This window comes from Dipodomys spectabilis, unplaced genomic scaffold, assembly GCF_019054845.1.
Source record: "Dipodomys spectabilis isolate Male_0828 unplaced genomic scaffold, ASM1905484v1 ptg000702l, whole genome shotgun sequence".
Lineage (NCBI taxonomy): Eukaryota > Metazoa > Chordata > Mammalia > Rodentia > Heteromyidae > Dipodomys > Dipodomys spectabilis.
The window spans coordinates 136,713-156,143 of record NW_024871379.1 but is presented as its reverse complement, the minus strand read 5'-3'; the positions used below and the strand labels follow the sequence as shown (position 1 = coordinate 156,143).

Genomic DNA, 19,431 nt, shown 5'->3' with positions numbered 1-19,431 from the left:
CACCAGTAGTGCTCCCCACCACGGCCCCCCACGGTTCACCTGAGAAGGCCCAGGGCAGAGGGGAGCACTGAGCAAGGCGGCGTTGGAGGGAGCACTGAGCAAGGCGGCGTTGGAGGGAGCACTGAGCAAGGCGGCGTTGGAGGGAGCACTGAGCAAGGCGGCGTTGGAGGGAGCACTGAGCAAGGCTGCGTTAGAGGGTGGAGGGAGCACTCAGCAAGGCGGCGTTGGAGGGAGCACTGAGCAAGGCGGCGTTGGAGGGAGCACTGAGCAAGGCTGCGTTAGAGGGTGGAGGGAGCACTCAGCAAGGCGGCGTTAGAGGGTGGAGGGAGCACTGAGCAAGGCTGCGTTGGAGGGTGGAGGGAGCACTGAGCAAGGCGGCGTTGGAGGGAGCACTGAGCAAGGCGGCGTTAGAGGGTGGAGGGAGCACTGAGCAAGGCTGCGTTGGAGGGTGGAGGGAGCACTGAGCAAGGCGGCGTTGGAGGGAGCACTGAGCAAGGCGGCGTTGGAGGGAGCACTGAGCAAGGCTGCGTTGGAGGGAGCACTGAGCAAGGCTGCGTTGGAGGGTGGAGGGAGCACTGAGCAAGGCGGCGTTGGAGGGAGCACTGAGCAAGGCGGCGTTGGAGGGAGCACTGAGCAAGGCGGCGTTGGAGGGTGGAGGGAGCACTGAGCAAGGCGGCGTTGGAGGGAGCACTGAGCAAGGCGGCGTTGGAGGGTGGAGGGAGCACTGAGCAAGGCTGCGTTGGAGGGTGGAGGGAGCACTCAGCAAGGCTGCGTTGGAGGGTGGAGGGAGCACTGAGCAAGGCTGCGTTGGAGGGTGGAGGGAGCACTCAGCAAGGCGGCGTTAGAGGGTGGAGGGAGCACTGAGCAAGGCGGCGTTGGAGGGTGGAGGGAGCACTGAGCAAGGCGGCGTTGGAGGGTGGAGGGAGCACTCAGCAAGGCGGCGTTAGAGGGTGGAGGGAGCACTGAGCAAGGCGGCGTTGGAGGGTGGAGGGAGCACTGAGCAAGGCGGCGTTGGAGGGTGGAGGGAGCACTTAGCAAGGCGGCGTTGGAGGGTGGAGGGAGCACTGAGCAAGGCGGCGTTGGAGGGTGGAGGGAGCACTGAGCAAGGCGGCGTTGGAGGGAGCACTGAGCAAGGCAGCGTTGGAGGGAGCACTGAGCAAGGCGGCGTTGGAGGGAGCACTGAGCAAGGCGGCGTTGGAGGGTGGAGGGAGCACTGAGCAAGGCGGCGTTGGAGGGAGCACTGAGCAAGGCGGCGTTAGAGGGTGGAGGGAGCACTGAGCAAGGCGGTGTTGGAGGGAGCACTGAGCAAGGCGGCGTTGGAGGGTGGAGGGAGCACTGAGCAAGGCGGTGTTGGAGGGAGCATTGAGCAAGGCGGCGTTGGAGGGTGGAGGGAGCACTGAGCAAGGCGGCGTTAGAGGGTGGAGGGAGCACTCAGCAAGGCGGCGTTAGAGGGTGGAGGGAGCACTGAGCAAGGCTGCGTTGGAGGGTGGAGGGAGCACTGAGCAAGGCGGCGTTGGAGGGTGGAGGGAGCACTGAGCAAGGCGGCGTTGGAGGGAGCACTGAGCAAGGCGGCGTTGGAGGGAGCACTGAGCAAGGCGGCGTTGGAGGGAGCACTAAGCAAGGCGGCGTTGGAGGGTGGAGGGAGCACTGAGCAAGGCGGCGTTGGAGGGTGGAGGGAGCACTGAGCAAGGCGGCGTTGGAGGGTGGAGGGAGCACTGAGCAAGGCGGCGTTGGAGGGAGCACTGAGCAAGGCGGCGTTAGAGGGTGGAGGGAGCACTGAGCAAGGCGGTGTTGGAGGGAGCACTGAGCAAGGCGGCGTTGGAGGGTGGAGGGAGCACTGAGCAAGGCGGCGTTGGAGGGAGCATTGAGCAAGGCGGCGTTGGAGGGTGGAGGGAGCATTGAGCAAGGCGGAGTTGGAGGGTGGAGGGAGCACTGAGCAAGGCGGCGTTGGAGGGTGGAGGGAGCACTGAGCAAGGCGGCGTTGGAGGGAGCACTGAGCAAGGCGGCGTTGGAGGGTGGAGGGAGCACTGAGCAAGGCGGCGTTGGAGGGAGCACTCAGCAAGGCGGCGTTAGAGGGTGGAGGGAGCACTGAGCAAGGCGGTGTTGGAGGGAGCACTGAGCAAGGCGGCGTTGGAGGGTGGAGGGAGCACTGAGCAAGGCTGCGTTGGAGGGTGGAGGGAGCACTCAGCAAGGCGGCGTTGGAGGGTGGAGGGAGCACTGAGCAAGGCGGCGTTGGAGGGTGGAGGGAGCACTGAGCAAGGCTGCGTTGGAGGGTGGAGGGAGCACTCAGCAAGGCGGCGTTAGAGGGTGGAGGGAGCACTCAGCAAGGCGGTGTTAGAGGGTGGAGGGAGCACTGAGCAAGGCGGCGTTGGAGGGTGGAGGGAGCACTGAGCAAGGTGGCGTTGGAGGGTGGAGGGAGCACTGAGCAAGGCGGCGTTGGAGGGTGGAGGGAGCACTGAGCAAGGCGGCGTTGGAGGGAGCACTGAGCAAGGCGGCGTTGGAGGGAGCACTGAGCAAGGCGGTGTTGGAGGGTGGAGGGAGCACTGGGCAAGGCGGCGTTGGAGGGTGGAGGGAGCACTCAGCAAGGCAGTGCTGGAGGGTGACCTGGCCCTTCAGGTCCACTCTGTACAGGCCTGGCCCGGACACAGAATTTGATTTGGCCAGCTGACAGACTGCCCTCACTGAACTCATAAGCACACACCTGCTCACACATCATCTACCTGAGTAGACGCATATGTGTTAGCACACCTGCAACCTGCTTATCATTAGGCAGGCTTAAGAATTTCAAAGTGTCTGTGACAAGGTGGTGTAACCGAGACCTGATCCCAGTGGCTACCTGAGACTGGGCAAGTGCAAAAGCAGGAGTCACATGAGACCATGTGAAAGTCACCAAGCGCTCCAACCAGCTTGTGTCACCAGGTGAAGAGCTCTTCCCAGACGGAAAACAGGGCTGACACAGGACTGACGCTGAAGCACAGTTTAATGAGTGGCAGGTGCAAACAGGGCAGAGGAAGGCTGGTAATGCAAATATAAACTTTGTCAGCACTTTGAAAACAATAGCAAATAGTCTTAAATACATACAAAGTTTATTAAAAATAGGTTGCAACTGAAATACAGTAGAAATGGAAAACTACAGCAGTTTGGATGTTCTTCCATAGTAAGGCACATTATGAAATGTGCCTTTACACATATTCACATTTGACCTCATTGTCCAGAGGTGGCCAAATCTACTTCACCATGGGCTAGATGCAGACTCACAGATGTGTGCACATCCTTCTGCACACCTGTCATCCTACGATCCTCTGCATCTTCTTCTCCAGGGAAGTGTGGGCACCACACCCCAGGGCTGCCAGTGCTCTCCAGACACGGGAGGAGCTTGCATTCCCGGGGCTAGGGGCAAATCCTTCATCAACTCTCAGGCCCACTCGACTCTCTTACTCACAGAGGACAAGGCAAAAGCACACTTTCAAATAACCCTGATAGACGTACAAAATATTTACACTTTCACTTTTTCAACAATTTATCATACAACTCTTATTAAAAGTGGTTTTTAGGGAGGCGAACCCTTCTGCTCTTTTATTTGAAAGTGCACATATTTTTCCTGATAAATAAGAGAATAGGATGGTACAGAAAGATCATCTGGACCCACAGTAGGGCTTTGTCAAATAGGACATGTGCTTAAAATCATAAAGAAATTTATCTTTTTAACATCACACATATAAACAAAACTGAGGTCCGACCCACCACCATCAGCCACACACCTACAGCTGAAGGCGTGACAGTGATAACTCATAATTCACAAATTAAAATTAAATAACTCTTATACTATAAAAGAGACACAGCTAGAACTGCCACGAGTAACTCTTGTAATATTTACGCTGCCGATGTATAAAAGTAAATTCCTTTCTTTTCTGACAGCGCATCGGTATAAACGTTTCTTTTCAAATTTCAGAGCAACAGTTATCTTCAGTGTCACCCTAGGGCCTCCCACTCCCTGCTGGGGATTTCTGAGCACAGTCCCACAGGAACATGAATTACATGAATTACAGAGTTCTTAGACCATCAAAACACCTGACAACCAGTCATCTTCAATTTTTTACTGCACCCATTAGTCTAACAACAAACTGGTATTTAGAAAACCAAAATCCTCTAAGATTAAATACACAAAATTCTGTCCTGTAGAAACTTTAAAAGATGAATCATTCTTTTAACTTAATCAAACATCAGAACTGACCAGGAAGGCTCACACTTGCTGACACATCCTGCCCCAGGAAGCAGGCCCCCAGTGGCCTGGGCAGGAAATAAGGCGGCCTGGGGTAGATGCCCTGAGGGCAGCAGGCGCAGAGTACAGCCACCCTTCCTGCTGTGGGCTGGCTGTGGGCACTGGAGTGCACACAGCCAAATGAAGATTTTAGGAAGCAAAAGAAACAGAACTTCTTGGTTTGTGCTCCTTGGGATGATATGGAAGATGGGGAGAGGACAAACCCATCATCTTGATCTCTACTGCCCTTCATTCTGCCCCGTGAGCCCAAGACACCAAGAAGAATAAAAGGCCCTTAACAGTGAGTAGAACCGCAAAGAATCATCAGGCCTCAAATCATACAAAGGCTAACTTCTTGATAGAGCAAATAAGATTTCTTAGGATTGGAATATCTCTAAATCACAATCATTTTAGAAACAGAATTAATTCAGAAGTATAACTCCCCCGTGCCTGTCAGGCTCACAGCTGCAAAGCCTTGGCTGGGCTTACTCAGGTAGACACTAGGTGCCCTCCTCCTCCTCTTCTCACTTTGTGTTCAGTTCGTTCTCAAGCTCTGTTAGTTTGCGAGAGGCTTTCACTTTGTCCGACACATCTTGACCTTGAGAGAAGAGGCGTTGGCGCTCTTTGAACGTCAGGTTTTCAGGGGCTCCAGGACTTCCAGCCAAGTTTGCATCATGGCTAGGCAAGAGAGAAATACAAAAGATTATCTGTCAAAATACAAGTACCTTGCCCGTAACTTGGTAGATCTATGTAACGGTCAATTCATTAAAATTATCAGTGAGACTCATTCTTTGTTGAATGCTGCAATATTACACTCACTGGTGCTGTCTGAAACAGAACTATGGCCACATCATTGCTAAAACATGAACTTTAGAGCCTACATGCTCACATGATTTCTGACTAAATTTACTGAAGCTGTATTTTTTTTTGGGGGGTGGGGCTTGAACTTGGGGCCTGGGCCCTGTCCCTGAGCTCTTTTGTTCAAGGTTAGTGCTCTACCACTTTGAGCCACAGCACCACTTATGGTTTTCTGGCAGTTAACTGGAGATAAAGAGTCTCACAGATTTTCTTGCCTAGCCTGGCTTCAAACCGAGATCTTCAGATCTCAGCCTCCAGCATAGCTAGGATGACAGGCATGAGCCACCAGCACCCAGCTGAAGTATTAATCCATGTATAGGCCTGGTGTGGTGGCACTTGCTTATAATCTTGGCAGGTAAGAGGCTGCAGCAGGGAGATCACAAGTTTGAGGCCAGTCTGGGCTATACAGTAAACCCTAAGAAATAACTATGCTAATTAACCTTATTAAACCAACTAGTTAACTAATTACCTAAACATTCTCCTTTATAAAGCAGTAACTTTCCTCAGTCTTATCTATCAAAAAACTAGTGAGTGTAATTTCAGCAAGAAGGTACTTCACACCAGTGAAATAAATTAACTGTAAGGAAGTTTCATCTACAGATATACTTAATTTAGTAAGTGATAATTTAATAGGTGACAGAATAGGACTGATTTGGTGTCAGTGTTGTAAGGACAGTTTTGATAAGGCCACTTGTAAGTAAATCCCAGGTGTGACGGTCCATGGCGGCACGGCACCCTGGGGTGGCCCCAGTGACCCTGATCCTGGCATTGTACCTGTCCTTTCTGATGATATGCAACTTGCCAGTGTCCTGGCCAAGAAGCCTAGTACCTACATCACCATTGGAAACACAACTGTATTAGCAATATGCACATGCCCACGTGACTTGGTACACTGGGAATCACCGGCGCTGACAATGATCTGCACGCAGTGAGCATGGCCATCGGTCACCGTTATGCAGTACCTTCTAGCGAGCTTCTCTCTTGGGTCCCGAGGAGCATCGTGGGCTCCTGCCACGGTCCCAGCAGACCCCGAGTATGACTGTGGTCCTTCGCCAGAGAAAAGAAAGCACAAGTGAGAGTGATTACTGCCAAAACCTCACTCCCGAAAAAGATGCACCACCCACAGGGAAACATAAAGACATACTTAATCACTCAGCAACAAAGCAAAAGGCTCTTCATATTGGATGAAAGGCCTACCAATCTGCTACCACTCTGCTGAGTGGAGCGACCTGTGTGTAGAAAACTATAATGGAGGCATTTGAGAAAACTTACAAGTCAGCTCACATGCCTAATTACCCTAAGTTCTAAGACAAATCAACAGAAGACCTCTTTTAAACAGAGATCAGCAAAACGTCCAACACACTAACACTAGGAGTTCTTTTTTTTTTTTTTGTCTGGTCGTGGGGCCTGAACTCTAGGCCTGGATGCTGTCCCTCAGCTCTTCAGCTCAAGGCTAGCGCTCTACCACTTGAGCCACAGCGCCACTTCCAGTTTTTTCTTTTTTGCTTATGTGGTGCTGAGGAATTGAACCCAGGGTCTCATGCATGCGAGGCAAGCACTCTACCACTGAGCCACCTTCCCAGCCCACTAGGAGATCTTATAACAAATATAGCTCCAGAGATGAAGCAGTAATGATTCTGGAATGGGAGGTGTGGCTCAAGTGGCAGGGCACCAGTTATGAATGAAAACACCCAATAAGAACTCGAGGGCCCTGAGTTCAAGCTGCAGCACCAGGAAAAAAATGGAAGCACATGATTAAAGTTCTATTCTTTTTCCAGGATAATTACTGAATTTCTTTTTTCAAGATAAATGACTACTATGAGAAGCAAAGCAAAAAGCCTCCTGGCACTGCAGATACAAATGAGCAGCAGGAGGGAGTGGTTGCCAGCCCCGGCCTGACCAGCTGTGCCGAGGTCCAGCCGCGACCAGCCACGGCTAAAGACGATGTCGACCAACAGGTTGACATATGCCCTAGAGACTTGAGTTTTTCATGGGGAGATTGTTGAGGGCCAAGAGAGATGATGCAGATAAAAGGTTCTAAATGCATCCAAATGTATGATAATATCATCACTAATAATATTACCAAAACCAGAATGCATTAAAAATCAGTATTCATGCTATGCTAATTGCAGTATTAAGACTAAAGAAAATCTCACAATTAAAAGACCTTTACTTATAAAATATACTACAGTACTAACTACCCAAAAGCACATATTAGCATATGAAGTAGGCAAAATGACTCCATGACATCAAGAGAGGAGGCTGACTTTTCTTCCAAAGGAAGAGCCTGTGTGCACTTCCGGGACAGCCCGGGGTCCCAGCACACACTTCACCCCCTGGGAGCTTCTGTGTGGCAGAGGGCACCATGCTCAGCGAAGACTCAAAAGGTGACCAGAAACACTTTTCCACCCCCACGACCCCCACCTTCCACAAGTTTGGTTTGTTTTCAATTTTGATTCCAAATTGTTTCATTTTATCTGGTTTAAAAAATACTGTGCTGTATCTTTTGAGCTTTGTTGAGAATGATACTGGCTTCTTCCACTAGCAGAAATGCATCTTCAAACTTGTCAGAGCTTTCAGAGTTTGTTAGAATACCAGAAACTTTCTGTTGACTATACATGGATACTTCCAATTCCAAATAATTTCCAAAGAGCTTTAGGAACACAAACACATCTTTTAAAACAATGTGTTGTTATGTTAAAGTCTAGGATCGTACTGTTCATCGGATCATTCCTCATATGGTCCTGTGGAAGAAGCCGTGTCCCCCATCTGCAGAAGCATGCCCAGCAGAGCTCAGGGGAGAGTAGGGGCGGCTGGGAGTGAGGGAAGTGAGGGGAGGCTGGAATGTGCTCTGCGGGGAGGGAGGTGCTGCGGGGCAATCAGACGCAGGCTGTGACCTGCTTCGAAGTGGCGTTTTAGGTGAGTCAGAGGAAGTGTGAGTGTGACTGAAAACCAACACAGCTAGAACAGAGTCCTAACTACAATACTCCGGGGCTACCAAACATGTGCCACAACACTAAGGAAGTATCTGCGGTTCTACTTATAAAATCAGACACAAGGCTGATAACACTATACTTCACAATTTACTCTATTTCCATAAATGTCTTAAAAGGCACCAAATTCTCGATATTTGTTCATATAGATTCTATAAAACAAGATTTAATTTTGGCTTCCAGAGTGACGAACCCCCCCCCCCCCAAAAAAAAAAAAAAAACAAAAAAAAACCACTGTGCCTTCCAAGTTAATTTAAGCACTGATTCAGGTGGGAATGAAGAATTCTGCCCAAACTCTACCCTAAGTCCTAGAAAAATCAGCTTCTGGCACAACTGCTGAGTCCTACATGTTGATGTGGAACAACACAGAACTAAGGATCATTTGCATTCTCTAAAACACAAACTAGTGCTACTGTGTTGAAGAGGTTTGGTGCTACAGTTCCACTTAATTTACGCCCATCAATGTGAAATCTCAATGTGAGTGCAACCATAAGCTGCGCCTTGAACCTAATATTCAGGAATGCAGTAAGCAGCTATGGCCTGTGTACTGAGCTGCAGCCTTGGCATCCTGCCCAGGACAGGACCTCTGCGCTCCAGCAGTCAAGTCAAAGGGTGCTAAGAGTGAACAGCAGGTGCAAGCCCATGAAGGCTTTGCTGTTGGTGCTTCTGTCTGCTGGGGAGAAAAGGTAATGGAAATGAATGGAACCAGGAAGGGACCGAGGGAAGAGAAAGTTCCAGATAACCAGGATGTCTGGCCTCTGGAGCAAGGCGGTCTGCATTCAGCCAAAAAGGCTTGCTCTTAACCAGTAGAGCAGATGTTTCACCACCTAGTGAAGCTGTCCTGAAAGACACAGCTCACCAAATGGGACAGCTGGCACAGAGCCAAACGCTCTACTCGCCTTCAATAGTGTAGACCCCTATCCTTAGAGACCCTAAAATGTACAAAGGCATTTGCTCAGAGGTTGGAGTTACGTGAAGAGGCAGAGAATGAAAACCAAGACCAACAGTACTTTGGGTGATTCAGGGAATGGCAGAGGACTGATCAGAGAGATGCAACTTCTTAAAGCATAAAATTGGAGCACTACGCGTTCATTAACAGAGCCTTAGCCCCGACACCACCACGGGGGCAGAGTGAGATGATCATACTGAAGGCGATCAAGTGCAGGCCCACATGCCGAGGCTCCGACCTCCACAGGTCGGACCAGGTGGCAGGTGTGCAGAGATCCAATCATCAAGGCAAGAGAGGCTTGATTTGCCATTCCTTTGTTTACCGCTACCTTTGTAGTGGCTGGGACGGTAGAAGCCTGGTTTGTTAGGAGGGAGTGGGGGCTGGCCTGCTCTGTGAGCGGTACTGTTGGCTTTGGCTGAGGGTAGCTGGAATGAGTTGGAGAGAAAGATGCCATCGGAGGCTGGGCGTAGCTGGCGGGGGGGCTGCTGTGGCCTGACAGTGGCAGGAGGAAGGTTCTCATGAGACTTCCTGGTGCTGGAGTACTTATCCTGACCTGTTGGACTGCCGTCCTCCTCCTCCTCCTCCTCCTCCTCATTGTATGCAACAAACTTGGCAGTGAACAGCGAGTCTGGGGAGAGGACCTGTGTTTTGAGGTAGGAAGCGTTTCGCTGGGGTGGGGGAGGAGGGGCACTGGGCGCGGGGGAGGGGGAGGGGGGCGTGTAGTCCCGTGGAAGCGGAGGTCGGCACAGCCCGGGCTCCTCGGGCTCCAGCAGCCTGCGCGCTGCCTCATCATGCTGTCTGCGCCTCTCGGCTTCCAGGCGGCTGTAATACCCTTCCTCCTGTCGCCTCTGCAGGCGGGAATAGACAAAAGCACAAGAGTCAGAGGTCAGGAGGAGATCACTGGACCCCCTGGGCCTTCAGAGGCAGTGACAGGTGCACTGCCCATCCCCCCATCACCACACTGACAACACATCCACAGGACGTCACAATTACTTGAGCGGCAGAGGCAGGTCAGACCAGAAAGAGTCTTGTTCTAAGATCTCTGAGGTCACACCTACTATTCCTGACTGCTGACATCAAGCACTCAGAGAATGGAACAAACCAGCTCTTTAGGTCTCCTTTCATTTATGCAACTAGACTTTGAATCCTCTCAATTTTTGCCTTTCTTCTTCCTCTTTCTCCATCTCTTTTTCCTCTCTCCTCCTCTGTTTTGGTAGGGTAACTTACCTTTCATTGCTCTGTTTAAATAGGAAATCATAAATTTTAAGAAACATCACTCATTTCCCCAAGGCAGCGATCTAACAAATATGCTTTCCACAGTTCTTAACCTGTATTTCAAATCTTAATAAACTCCCTGATGGACAGAAAATTCCAGCCAAGCATTAATAGCAACAGCAACAAGATACTATGTTCAAATATATTTTGACACATACTGTACATTTTTTTCTGACATACATGTGCACAAACTACATTTGACAGTATTTAAATTCTTTTAACATTTAAAAAGGTAACAGCACAGTTTTGTTAAAGATTGACCAGAGTTTTAGAGCACAAGGAAAAAAATATGAAAAAGGATGAAAAAGCAAACAGAATACCCTGCCTTAACTGGAGTAAATGACAAACGCTATGACATGGAGTAGGGTGAGCTGTAATTAGGAAACCGGTTGGCACTGTAATAAACTTTGAACTCTCTCCCTGGTGCCTCCAGATGCACACATATGCACACAGGTGGTCACACACACATAAGGTGACAGTCCATGTGCACACAGGTGAACACGTGATGTCTTTGGCTCACTTTCTAGGGAGACAATATGAAGAGTAAGTGCCAGCCTAGTCACTGCCCTAGACCCCATTTCTTGCCCCATTTTCTTGCTGTATGTCCATGTCTGCACAAAGTCACTATTCCTTTGGGCTAGGTAATTAATCTAGACTGACGCCTGTGGCTTTTAAATGGCACTGTCAAGAGTCTTGAAGGTATATGAGAAAAAGGTGCTCCATAATACTGTAGGAGGGAGAAACTGAACCTGTCAGTTACACCAAGAGCAGATACAATTACATGACCAAAGTGACTTTACTGAGAAAATGAATGCACATTTGCTGTAACAAAGCAAAACTATCAAGTTTGGACATTCTGTAGTAAAAATAAGTTTCAGCTTCTTTTTACAGTGACCATGTGAGTAGAGAAGCAGTTACTAGAACATGTGTAATATTCACAGAGCATGAGTTGTAAGAACATAGGTTGGAAAGATTAAGCAAGAATTTCTCAACACAGAAAACAGCCTGGGTCTTTTGCACATGCACACAGTGCTGAGGCGATGAATAGGCTGCCCTCCTGAGGCTCCAGAAAGGCCAGAACTGGCCCACACGTGAGCGCTGAGCAGTGAACAATGAGCAGGCAGTGACCTGGGAAAGAAGTCCCTCCCCAGCAGCCCCAGGGGCTTTCCACAAACCACACGCAGAGCACCAGCACAGCACCAGAAACCAAGTGGCTCAAGTTCTGGAAACATCCCACAGGTAAGACTCGCGGGTCAGTGCTAACCACCCCCAAACTCTCCATTCCTTCCAAACTGCTCAGCTACTGCAGGCAAAGCACGACACACTTAGCGGAGGATAGAGGTCTGTAACACACCAAATCACTGCAGCATCGGGATGCAGCGTGGGTCTTCACACCAGCCCTCTATTCTCATCCTAATGAGACATATCACATCCCTCCATCTTACTTGGATTGTCTTGTAGATCAATCAATCTCATCACTACAAAGAGCTTCCTAAAAATGTTTTTTCTTCTTTTTGTGAGGAGAAGGAGGTTCTCTTAGCATAGTTTATTAGACTCTCAAGGAAAGAACTGTTAACAAAAACTAAATTTTTTCCCATTAGAAGTTGTGACACTCAAAGTTTCTACCTTCATGGAAGGGAGGTAAGCAAGAAATACAGCTTCTCTCAAGCTGGACAGCTACCCATCATGCCCCAGGGCAGAGCAGGCCCACACAGGCTCAGGCAGCAGCCTCCGCACCCAAAGCCCCCACTAAAAACTCAGAGCCAGAAAGGTCTGAGAATTACATTCCCAAGCTCCTATGTCTCAGAATGGCAGAATCAGTTGTCACTTTAAAATTCAACTCATCACTTGAATTAAAAACACACACACATAAATAGCCAGAATTTTCAGATTGCATACTAAGTTTCCTTATAACAATGTGTTTTTCAGTCACCTCCTGTCTTTACCATCAACCAGATTAAAGTAATTTTAGCAAATAATCTATTTGAAAGTGTTGAGATAACAAACTGTCTTGCTACGTCCTGTTGCCTCACACTCAAACAGAAACTGAACAAGCAACCCCTTCACAAACACAAGCTGCTCCTGTCCAAGAAGCCGCAGAAGCAGAGCCTCGTGCAAACAGACCCTTTCCCCAGAGCTCATTGCTACGCAGCCTTGGCACTCGAGTCTCAGGGAGAGCGGCTGTGAAGGCAAGAGAGCCTGGAGACAGTCCAGAAGAGAGGTAGGCGGGCCAGATGGGGCTAGAGTTTTTGGTCCAGTAACAAAAGCTGGGAGATTCGGCCCTGTTCTGTCTTGTGCATCCTAGATATACACAATTTCTAGCCCCCTCTGCCCTAGCCAATCAATTGTATTGAGGCTAATTGGGAAAATTTTAGCTGCCCTTAGAGGACCATAACCTTTTCTTCAGCATCTCGCTTTACTCGCTCCTCCTCCTGACGTCGGCGCTCTTCCTCTTGTTTTGATCGATCTTCTGCTTCCCGTCTGCGCATCTCTTCCAACTGCTGCTGACGCCTGCGGTCCTCATCCTGCAACTAACAACAAACTGACTTTAACGGTCACCCGGCCAACAGCACCAGCAGACAGAAAAGCGCACACTAAGACAAGCAGACAGACAAGCAGACACACACACACACACACACGAGTTAACTACAAAATACTAAGCTATGTTACCGCTGGAAGATGATAAAGTTTACACCTTATACCTATATAATTTTAATAAATTACCTAAATAAGTGGTCTACACAGGGCCAGAGTTACTCTTCCATTAATCATGGTTCAAAGAAACAATGTATCTCACACATTCATGCATTGAACAAAGCGTGATTTTATTAGAATCAATTTGTTAGCCAGCTCTGTAAATTAAGACCTTACTGTAGATGGCCCCTGTTACGGCAATCCAGAACAGCTCACCAGGTGTGAGTCACCTCTCCTGTGGAATGCAGGTGGGACTCCTGTGTCTGTCTCAAACCCAGCTTCCACTGACAGCTGTTCCGAACAGCCCAGCTGTTCTTGGAGAGTGAGGTCTCACTGCTCCTGTGAGCCCTTTGGCATCAACTTGCAGATTCCATCCTGGACTTCAGGAACTCCTTCCCAGCTCTGGAAAACCCAGCTGAGCCATGAAGCCTGGCCCTGAGGCCTGCAGAGGACTCATTCTGGCTTGTTTCTGTCTGCAGCCTTCAAGGCCCTCAGGACTACAATCCCCTGTTCCCCAGCACATTGCCTTAATGGATGCTGAGTCTGACAGTTCTTATGCTAGCCCAGAATGAATGACCTGATTTTCTATTTGGTCATTCAACTTCTGCCTGTTGGAAACAAGAAAAAAGATGCCACTTGTTTCCGCTAGCATCCCAACACTTACATATCTTCACACGCTCTGCATGTGCCTTCTACTTGGCTTCTGGCTCCTCTGTCCTCCTGGTCATTTCTCTATTCATTACAGATTGAAACTATCTTTTCCAAAAGCACCTGGGTTACTGATCAGTCTGTGCCAACATTCAAAGTGCTGCATCCCCCATTTATTCTCAGTCATGGAACTGAGCTATAGGAACATGCACACATCCTCAAGACAGGTGACCAAAAACCTTCAGATGAAAATGGAACTCTAAGCCATCTAGCTCAGTCTCTTACCTAAAATTCCTATAGGATACACTTCCATTTCTGCATATTCACAGCTGAACCTTAAGATACTAACTTCTCCATTTGGACTGCTACCTACTTCTTTGAAACAAAAATCTAACAATTTCTCTCCTGGCTTTTCTATAGAACAAAACATTGTATCTGGTGGCAAGGAATAACCTGTGGCACTGTTTTTGTGTATCTATAAACAATAATGAAATAAAAAATTTAAATTGTCTTCTCAAAAAGAAAAAGAAATTTGACTTTTTCCTTTGCACAACTAAGGAACAAGGCCATGAGGGAAAACTGGTTCCAAGACAGGTCTGACAGCAAGGGATCGCAGAGGAGCCACAAACCCTGCTCTGAGAATCCCAGGGCACCCTGGCTATCTGATCTGCACCTGGAAGGGTTGTGTGGCCAACTATGGTTATTAGAGCTCTGGTAGGAAGACAAACAGCAAGAGGACAGGAAACACCCTATAGGAAAGCAACTTAAGGAAGAATACATAGTTGCACTAAAGTATCAGAGGCTCCCTACTCCAATAACAATCAGATGAATTTCAGCACGTTGGACTTCTAGACCTAATGGAAACCTAGTTCTGAGTAAGAAAATAATGTACAATTTAATTCTTTTAAGCCAAATATAAAGACAGAACAATTAGAATTCAGTAAAAATGCTATCTTATAAATCTGTAAACAGGCTTTTTTTTTTTTTTTCCTAAAAATTCTTCATTCTAGATCTGGATGGTCCGTTGTAAGCAAGGAGACTTCTCCTTGAGTTTAGTTCATTTGTTACTGTTTTTAAAATAAAGACAAATTTACTATTGCTATTATTATTAAGGTATCTAAGCAGTAACCCTCTGGCTGTTATATGTATTCTCATTTATTTATTTATTTGGTTAATCATGGGGCTTAAACTCGGGGTCTGGATGCTGTCCCTGAGCTTTTATGCTCAAGGCTAGCACTTTGGGCCACAGCACCATTTCCAGTTTTCTGGTGGTTAATTAGAGATAAGAATCTCACAGATTTTCTAGCCCGGGCTGGCTTTAACTGCAATCCTAAAATCTCAGCCTCTTGAAACAAGGCTAGGATTACAGGCATGAGCCACCAGCACCCAGCTATATTCTCATTTATAAAGAAGGAGAAGGAAAAACCTTTCCTCACTTCCCTCCCACCTCTAAAGCATTAAGGAGAGGGGGAAAAAAAGTTCTTTTAATTTACTCTAGACAACAGTGTACTGTGCTGTGCTCAGTGAAGGTTAAAGGCTAATATATAACACCTAAGTCCCATCATGCCTGAGCATCACACCCAGAACCGAGGTCTAGCTAAAGGACCCTGCTGTCAACATGTCAGTGAAGACCAAGTTCTGCTACCCTGGAAGTCCACATCCCTAACCACCAAGTTATTTTCAGATTAAAGACTTGTGCAGGATGGCAGGGCACCAAGTGGCTCATGTTTGTAATTCTAGCCACTCAGGAGGCTGAGATATGAGGATCATGGTTTGAGGCCAGCCTGGGCAGCAAGGTCTATGAGACTCATGTCATGGCTCAAGGGGTAGAGTACTAGCTTTAAGCAGAAAACCCAGGGACAACCAACCAGGCCTTGAGTTCAAGCCCTAGGACTAGTGCACATAGTGCACACTAGGGTACATATGCATGCACACACACACCTTGCAGTTTGAGATTTGTGTGTTCGTAATTTTATACTACAAAACGTATTGTCTTACTGCCTTTTCATTTAAACCATGTGTCTATAAAATGAGGTCATAATACCATTTTCTTTTTGACAGTTTTGCAGAGTGCACAAGTCTCTTAAAGCTCTTTAAAAGAAAACAAAACACCTTCCCTTCGTTTTTTTCTGCTTATACTCTTTTTCCGTTCAACATGCCTGAGTAAATGACGGTTACTTTAGCGCTCTGGCGCTCTGAGAGCCACTGAGAAGCCGCTCCCCTATCTATAGTCAGATGCACCCTCACAGCAGCACTGTGCACACATGGGCGGGGGCCACCTGCAGCGTGCCGCACTTCCTTTCCCTCTTTTTCTTTCCTTTTTAAGGATAAATAAGTTTATCTCAGAAGTTAAAAGACATAAACTCAGCTGATATAACACCCCGGTAAAAGATAAGTCCCGTAGCAGCAGGTTAGGCTCAGAGGCCCAGGCTATACCTGCTCCTACAGGGTAACTCTGATCTTGTCTATCATGTGAGTTTTACATTTACTTCATAATGCATACCTGCTGGTCTTAAAATGAACACACCGCTCCCAGTTCAACGCTGCCTCCTGTAGTGTTGCCCCCAGGTAAGGCCATGGTGAACTTTGGATTCAATGTCTTCTAAGTCTAGGAGGTGCCGAGGGTTATGTCTGGTGCAGGAGTGTAGCATGTGTGCGTGTGTGTGTGTGTGTGTGTATGTGGAGTCCAGCTCAGAAGAGTCATGGAAGTCTCTGAACATATACTGTCACTGCAGCAACCCATGATAAAAACTTTTGAGTTCTCATACTTGTCAGAGCCTCAAGGACCACGTGGTAACAAGTCAAACCTGAGACAAGCCCACTGAATATCAGTGGGCCTCTAACTGAAAGATGATTCCAATACTGCCACTTTATGAAAAGGGGGTGTTACTGTGTAGCAGGAAGAGCACAGATAAGACTTGATGGTAGTTAGAATGCTACCTGGTACTTGGTCTGTGTGACAGACCTTAAGCTTGGCCTTTTACTCACATTAACAGTGTACTGGAAAGAAATGAGTAATAGAGACAAAAACAGGAATGACACAACCTGTCACCAGTGCAAGGACTGGGAGCTGCCTGTAAGACTCCAGCGGGGCAGAGTTTTGGCTCTACCTGTGGCTGACATCGTCTAATCCCAGGCCATAACTGAACAGGATACAACAGTCAGAGAGGCTGTGCAGTCAGGGCAGGGTTCCACGACATGACTCATCCACTGGAGTTCAGAGAAAGGCTGTGTGGACAGTGTGTGACCATTACCTGGTGCTCTAGGGGGTTCTCTAAAGAGATGCATTTTGGTCTGAACAGCTTCCTAGACCCTTTTAGTAATTAAAATCAGGGAGAAGTGAACACTGATTTTATCTCTGGACAATTAGGAAGGCACACATCTTTGGGAACTTGAGGATCTGGTCCTAGAACTACATTCCCCTCACTAAGTATTACTTCACCGTGAACCAAGCCAGAACTTTTTTCCAGCATCCTGGACAGACTAAGGTCACTGCCCCTCTGGAGGTGTTAGCTACACCAAACAGGACTGGCTGGAGGTGGGACCCAGTAGTACTGTCCTCCACACATCGGGGAGATCAGGGAGAAAGGCGGCCCAGACTGAAGCACCGAGGCAGTCTTGGGCCTCTGCAACTTGGCTGCTCTGTCCCCCCAGTCCCACGTGCCTCCTACACCTCGGAGCACAGCACAGCGGAGCACTGCTAGCCACCAGACTTCCCTCCGCCTGCTCATCCTTCCCGGGGGGGGGGGGGGGGGGGGGGGGGGGTCTAAGGACTGCCTAAGATTCTATAGAAAATTCAAACATGCACTGGGAAACTGAGCTAAGAAGTGTTCAGACATATGGGTAAGATCAGTACTAACATTCAAAATACTCTCTGAAAGCAAGAGAAAACCTTTTATTTTGGAATATAAATCTTAATACAGTCATTCTTATTATTTGTTACAATGTTTATGGAACCCAGTAAACTCTCTGGGACAGGCGTGGTAGGTGGTAGGGCACACCTGTGATTTTACCACTTGAGAGGCTGGGACAGAGGATCTAGAGTTGGCGGCCAGCCTGGACCATAAAAGAAGAGGGTCTCAAAACAACAAATCAAAACAAAAATCTCTCTTTGGACCAAGAGTCAGCTACCACCTTTGTGAGGCGGTGTCTCGGGTCAGTGACCTGCTGTACAATGGACGCTAACAATGCTTGCTAAATGATCTCTAAGTTGGCTCTGAGTGGAGCGCAGTGGTAGGTGCCTATAGTCTCGGCACCTGAGGGCTGAGGCTGGAGAGATGCCCAGCTGCAGGCCAGCCTGCATGTACAGTGAGACTCTCACCTGATCACTATCTTCCAGTGACTTATAAGGACACCTTCATACACAAAGGGGGAAAGGAACGTATCTATTTATTATGTTTGAATAAAACAATACAAAAGAAAATACGCCCTCAGATAGCCAAGGAGGAGAGACTTTGGTAAGAAATGTTTCTCTGCGAATCAATCTTCTTCCAAGATATGTGAAGTTAAAAAAAAAAGGGGGGGGGGAGTACTGTTTGGTGAAAATGTCATTAAAGTAAAACTAAGGTTAAAGATTTATTTTATTTTTGGGACGTGTCTCACTATGTGGCCCAGACTAGTCTCAAATTCTGGATCCTGGGATTATGGATGTCTGTTAGCACACCTAGGGATTCAAGGATTTGAATCTGTCTGATAGTGGCTTTATGTCACTTAGAACAGGCACTGATTAAAGTTAATACAAATAGATCAGTCAGAATTAAGTCTCTCGGGTGGAAACATTACTTAAACCCAAGGAGCACTAAATGATCAACCACATTTCTTCAACAATGACAACACAATAAATTCACAGAAGAAGATACCTACAAGTATTTTTTGGCAGAGTATAAATTGGTACCCTGACCAACTAAACTAAAACCCATGTGATATCATTAAAAAAAAAACCACAGAATGCATATTCATTAAAGATCTCCCTTACTCTATCAATACACAGTAAACCTTAAAAGTTACATCTTAAAAATGGGAGCAGTACCATTTCAAATGAGTTTATAGCAATTGAATATTTAAAATCTATTTCTAATGGAACAAGAATGAAATTTTATTTCATTTGCTCATATACTTATGACTACAAAAAAATACACAGAATAAAATTGTGACTAAAACTGAGAAGAGATCAAAACCATAAACAAACAATAACACTTAAAATTAACAGATAAAAGCAAAGAGTAACTAAATCTAGTAACATTCAAAGGCATGCTTCTAAATAGTCACAGGGCTAGTCTCCTCACCTAGGAGACCCTGGAGAACTGATCTACTGAGAACATAAAACAGCCACCACCAAAAGAGAAAAGAAAATCAAGACAGGAAAAATGTACCAAAGGGAAAGAAACAAGAACATACCAAATCTAGAACAGAGATTGCTGGCATAGCAGTCTGCTGCAGGTAACAGAGAAGGAAAAAAAAAAGAAAGTGAAGTGTGAAAAAAAAAGTTAGGTTTAGACCTGTATTCATTCCGCCACCAGCATTCTTTGTTGCTCTCATGCTCCATCTGTTTCTGGATACCCGATGAGAAAACTAGGGAACCTCAGACTAACTTCTAGCATTCAGAAAGAGAAAATATCTACACAGTATTAAATACTTGAGTTTCATTAGTAAAAGACATGAAAACTTAGCAAAATTTCCCTTAGCTGTCTTATGTGAAGAAATTATTAACATACATATAACACAAATCCTTTTTTACTAAATCAGCATATTTA

General features: G+C 47.3%; 1 protein-coding gene across 15 annotated transcripts in view; it reads right to left on the bottom strand.

Moving 5' to 3' along the window:
* Positions 1–2,962: 2,962 nt before the first annotated feature.
* Afdn (afadin, adherens junction formation factor) overlaps positions 2,963–19,431 on the bottom strand; it is a 116,203-nt gene continuing 99,734 nt past the window's right edge. For 6 of the 15 annotated variants that reach the window (XM_042672377.1, XM_042672376.1, XM_042672382.1 and 3 more), the window contains 4 exons: positions 12,733–12,867; positions 9,384–9,909; positions 6,082–6,166; positions 3,067–4,939 (listed from right to left, as the gene is read on the bottom strand). In XM_042672377.1, the coding sequence (XP_042528311.1) occupies positions 4,786–4,939; positions 6,082–6,166; positions 9,384–9,909; positions 12,733–12,867 (900 nt within the window). In that variant the 3' untranslated portion in view covers positions 3,067–4,785. Of the gene's footprint in view, positions 4,940–6,081; positions 6,167–9,383; positions 9,910–12,732; positions 12,868–19,431 lie in introns of all 15 variants that reach the window. The other 9 variants (XM_042672384.1, XM_042672385.1, XM_042672386.1 and 6 more) reach the window with 4 other exon arrangements.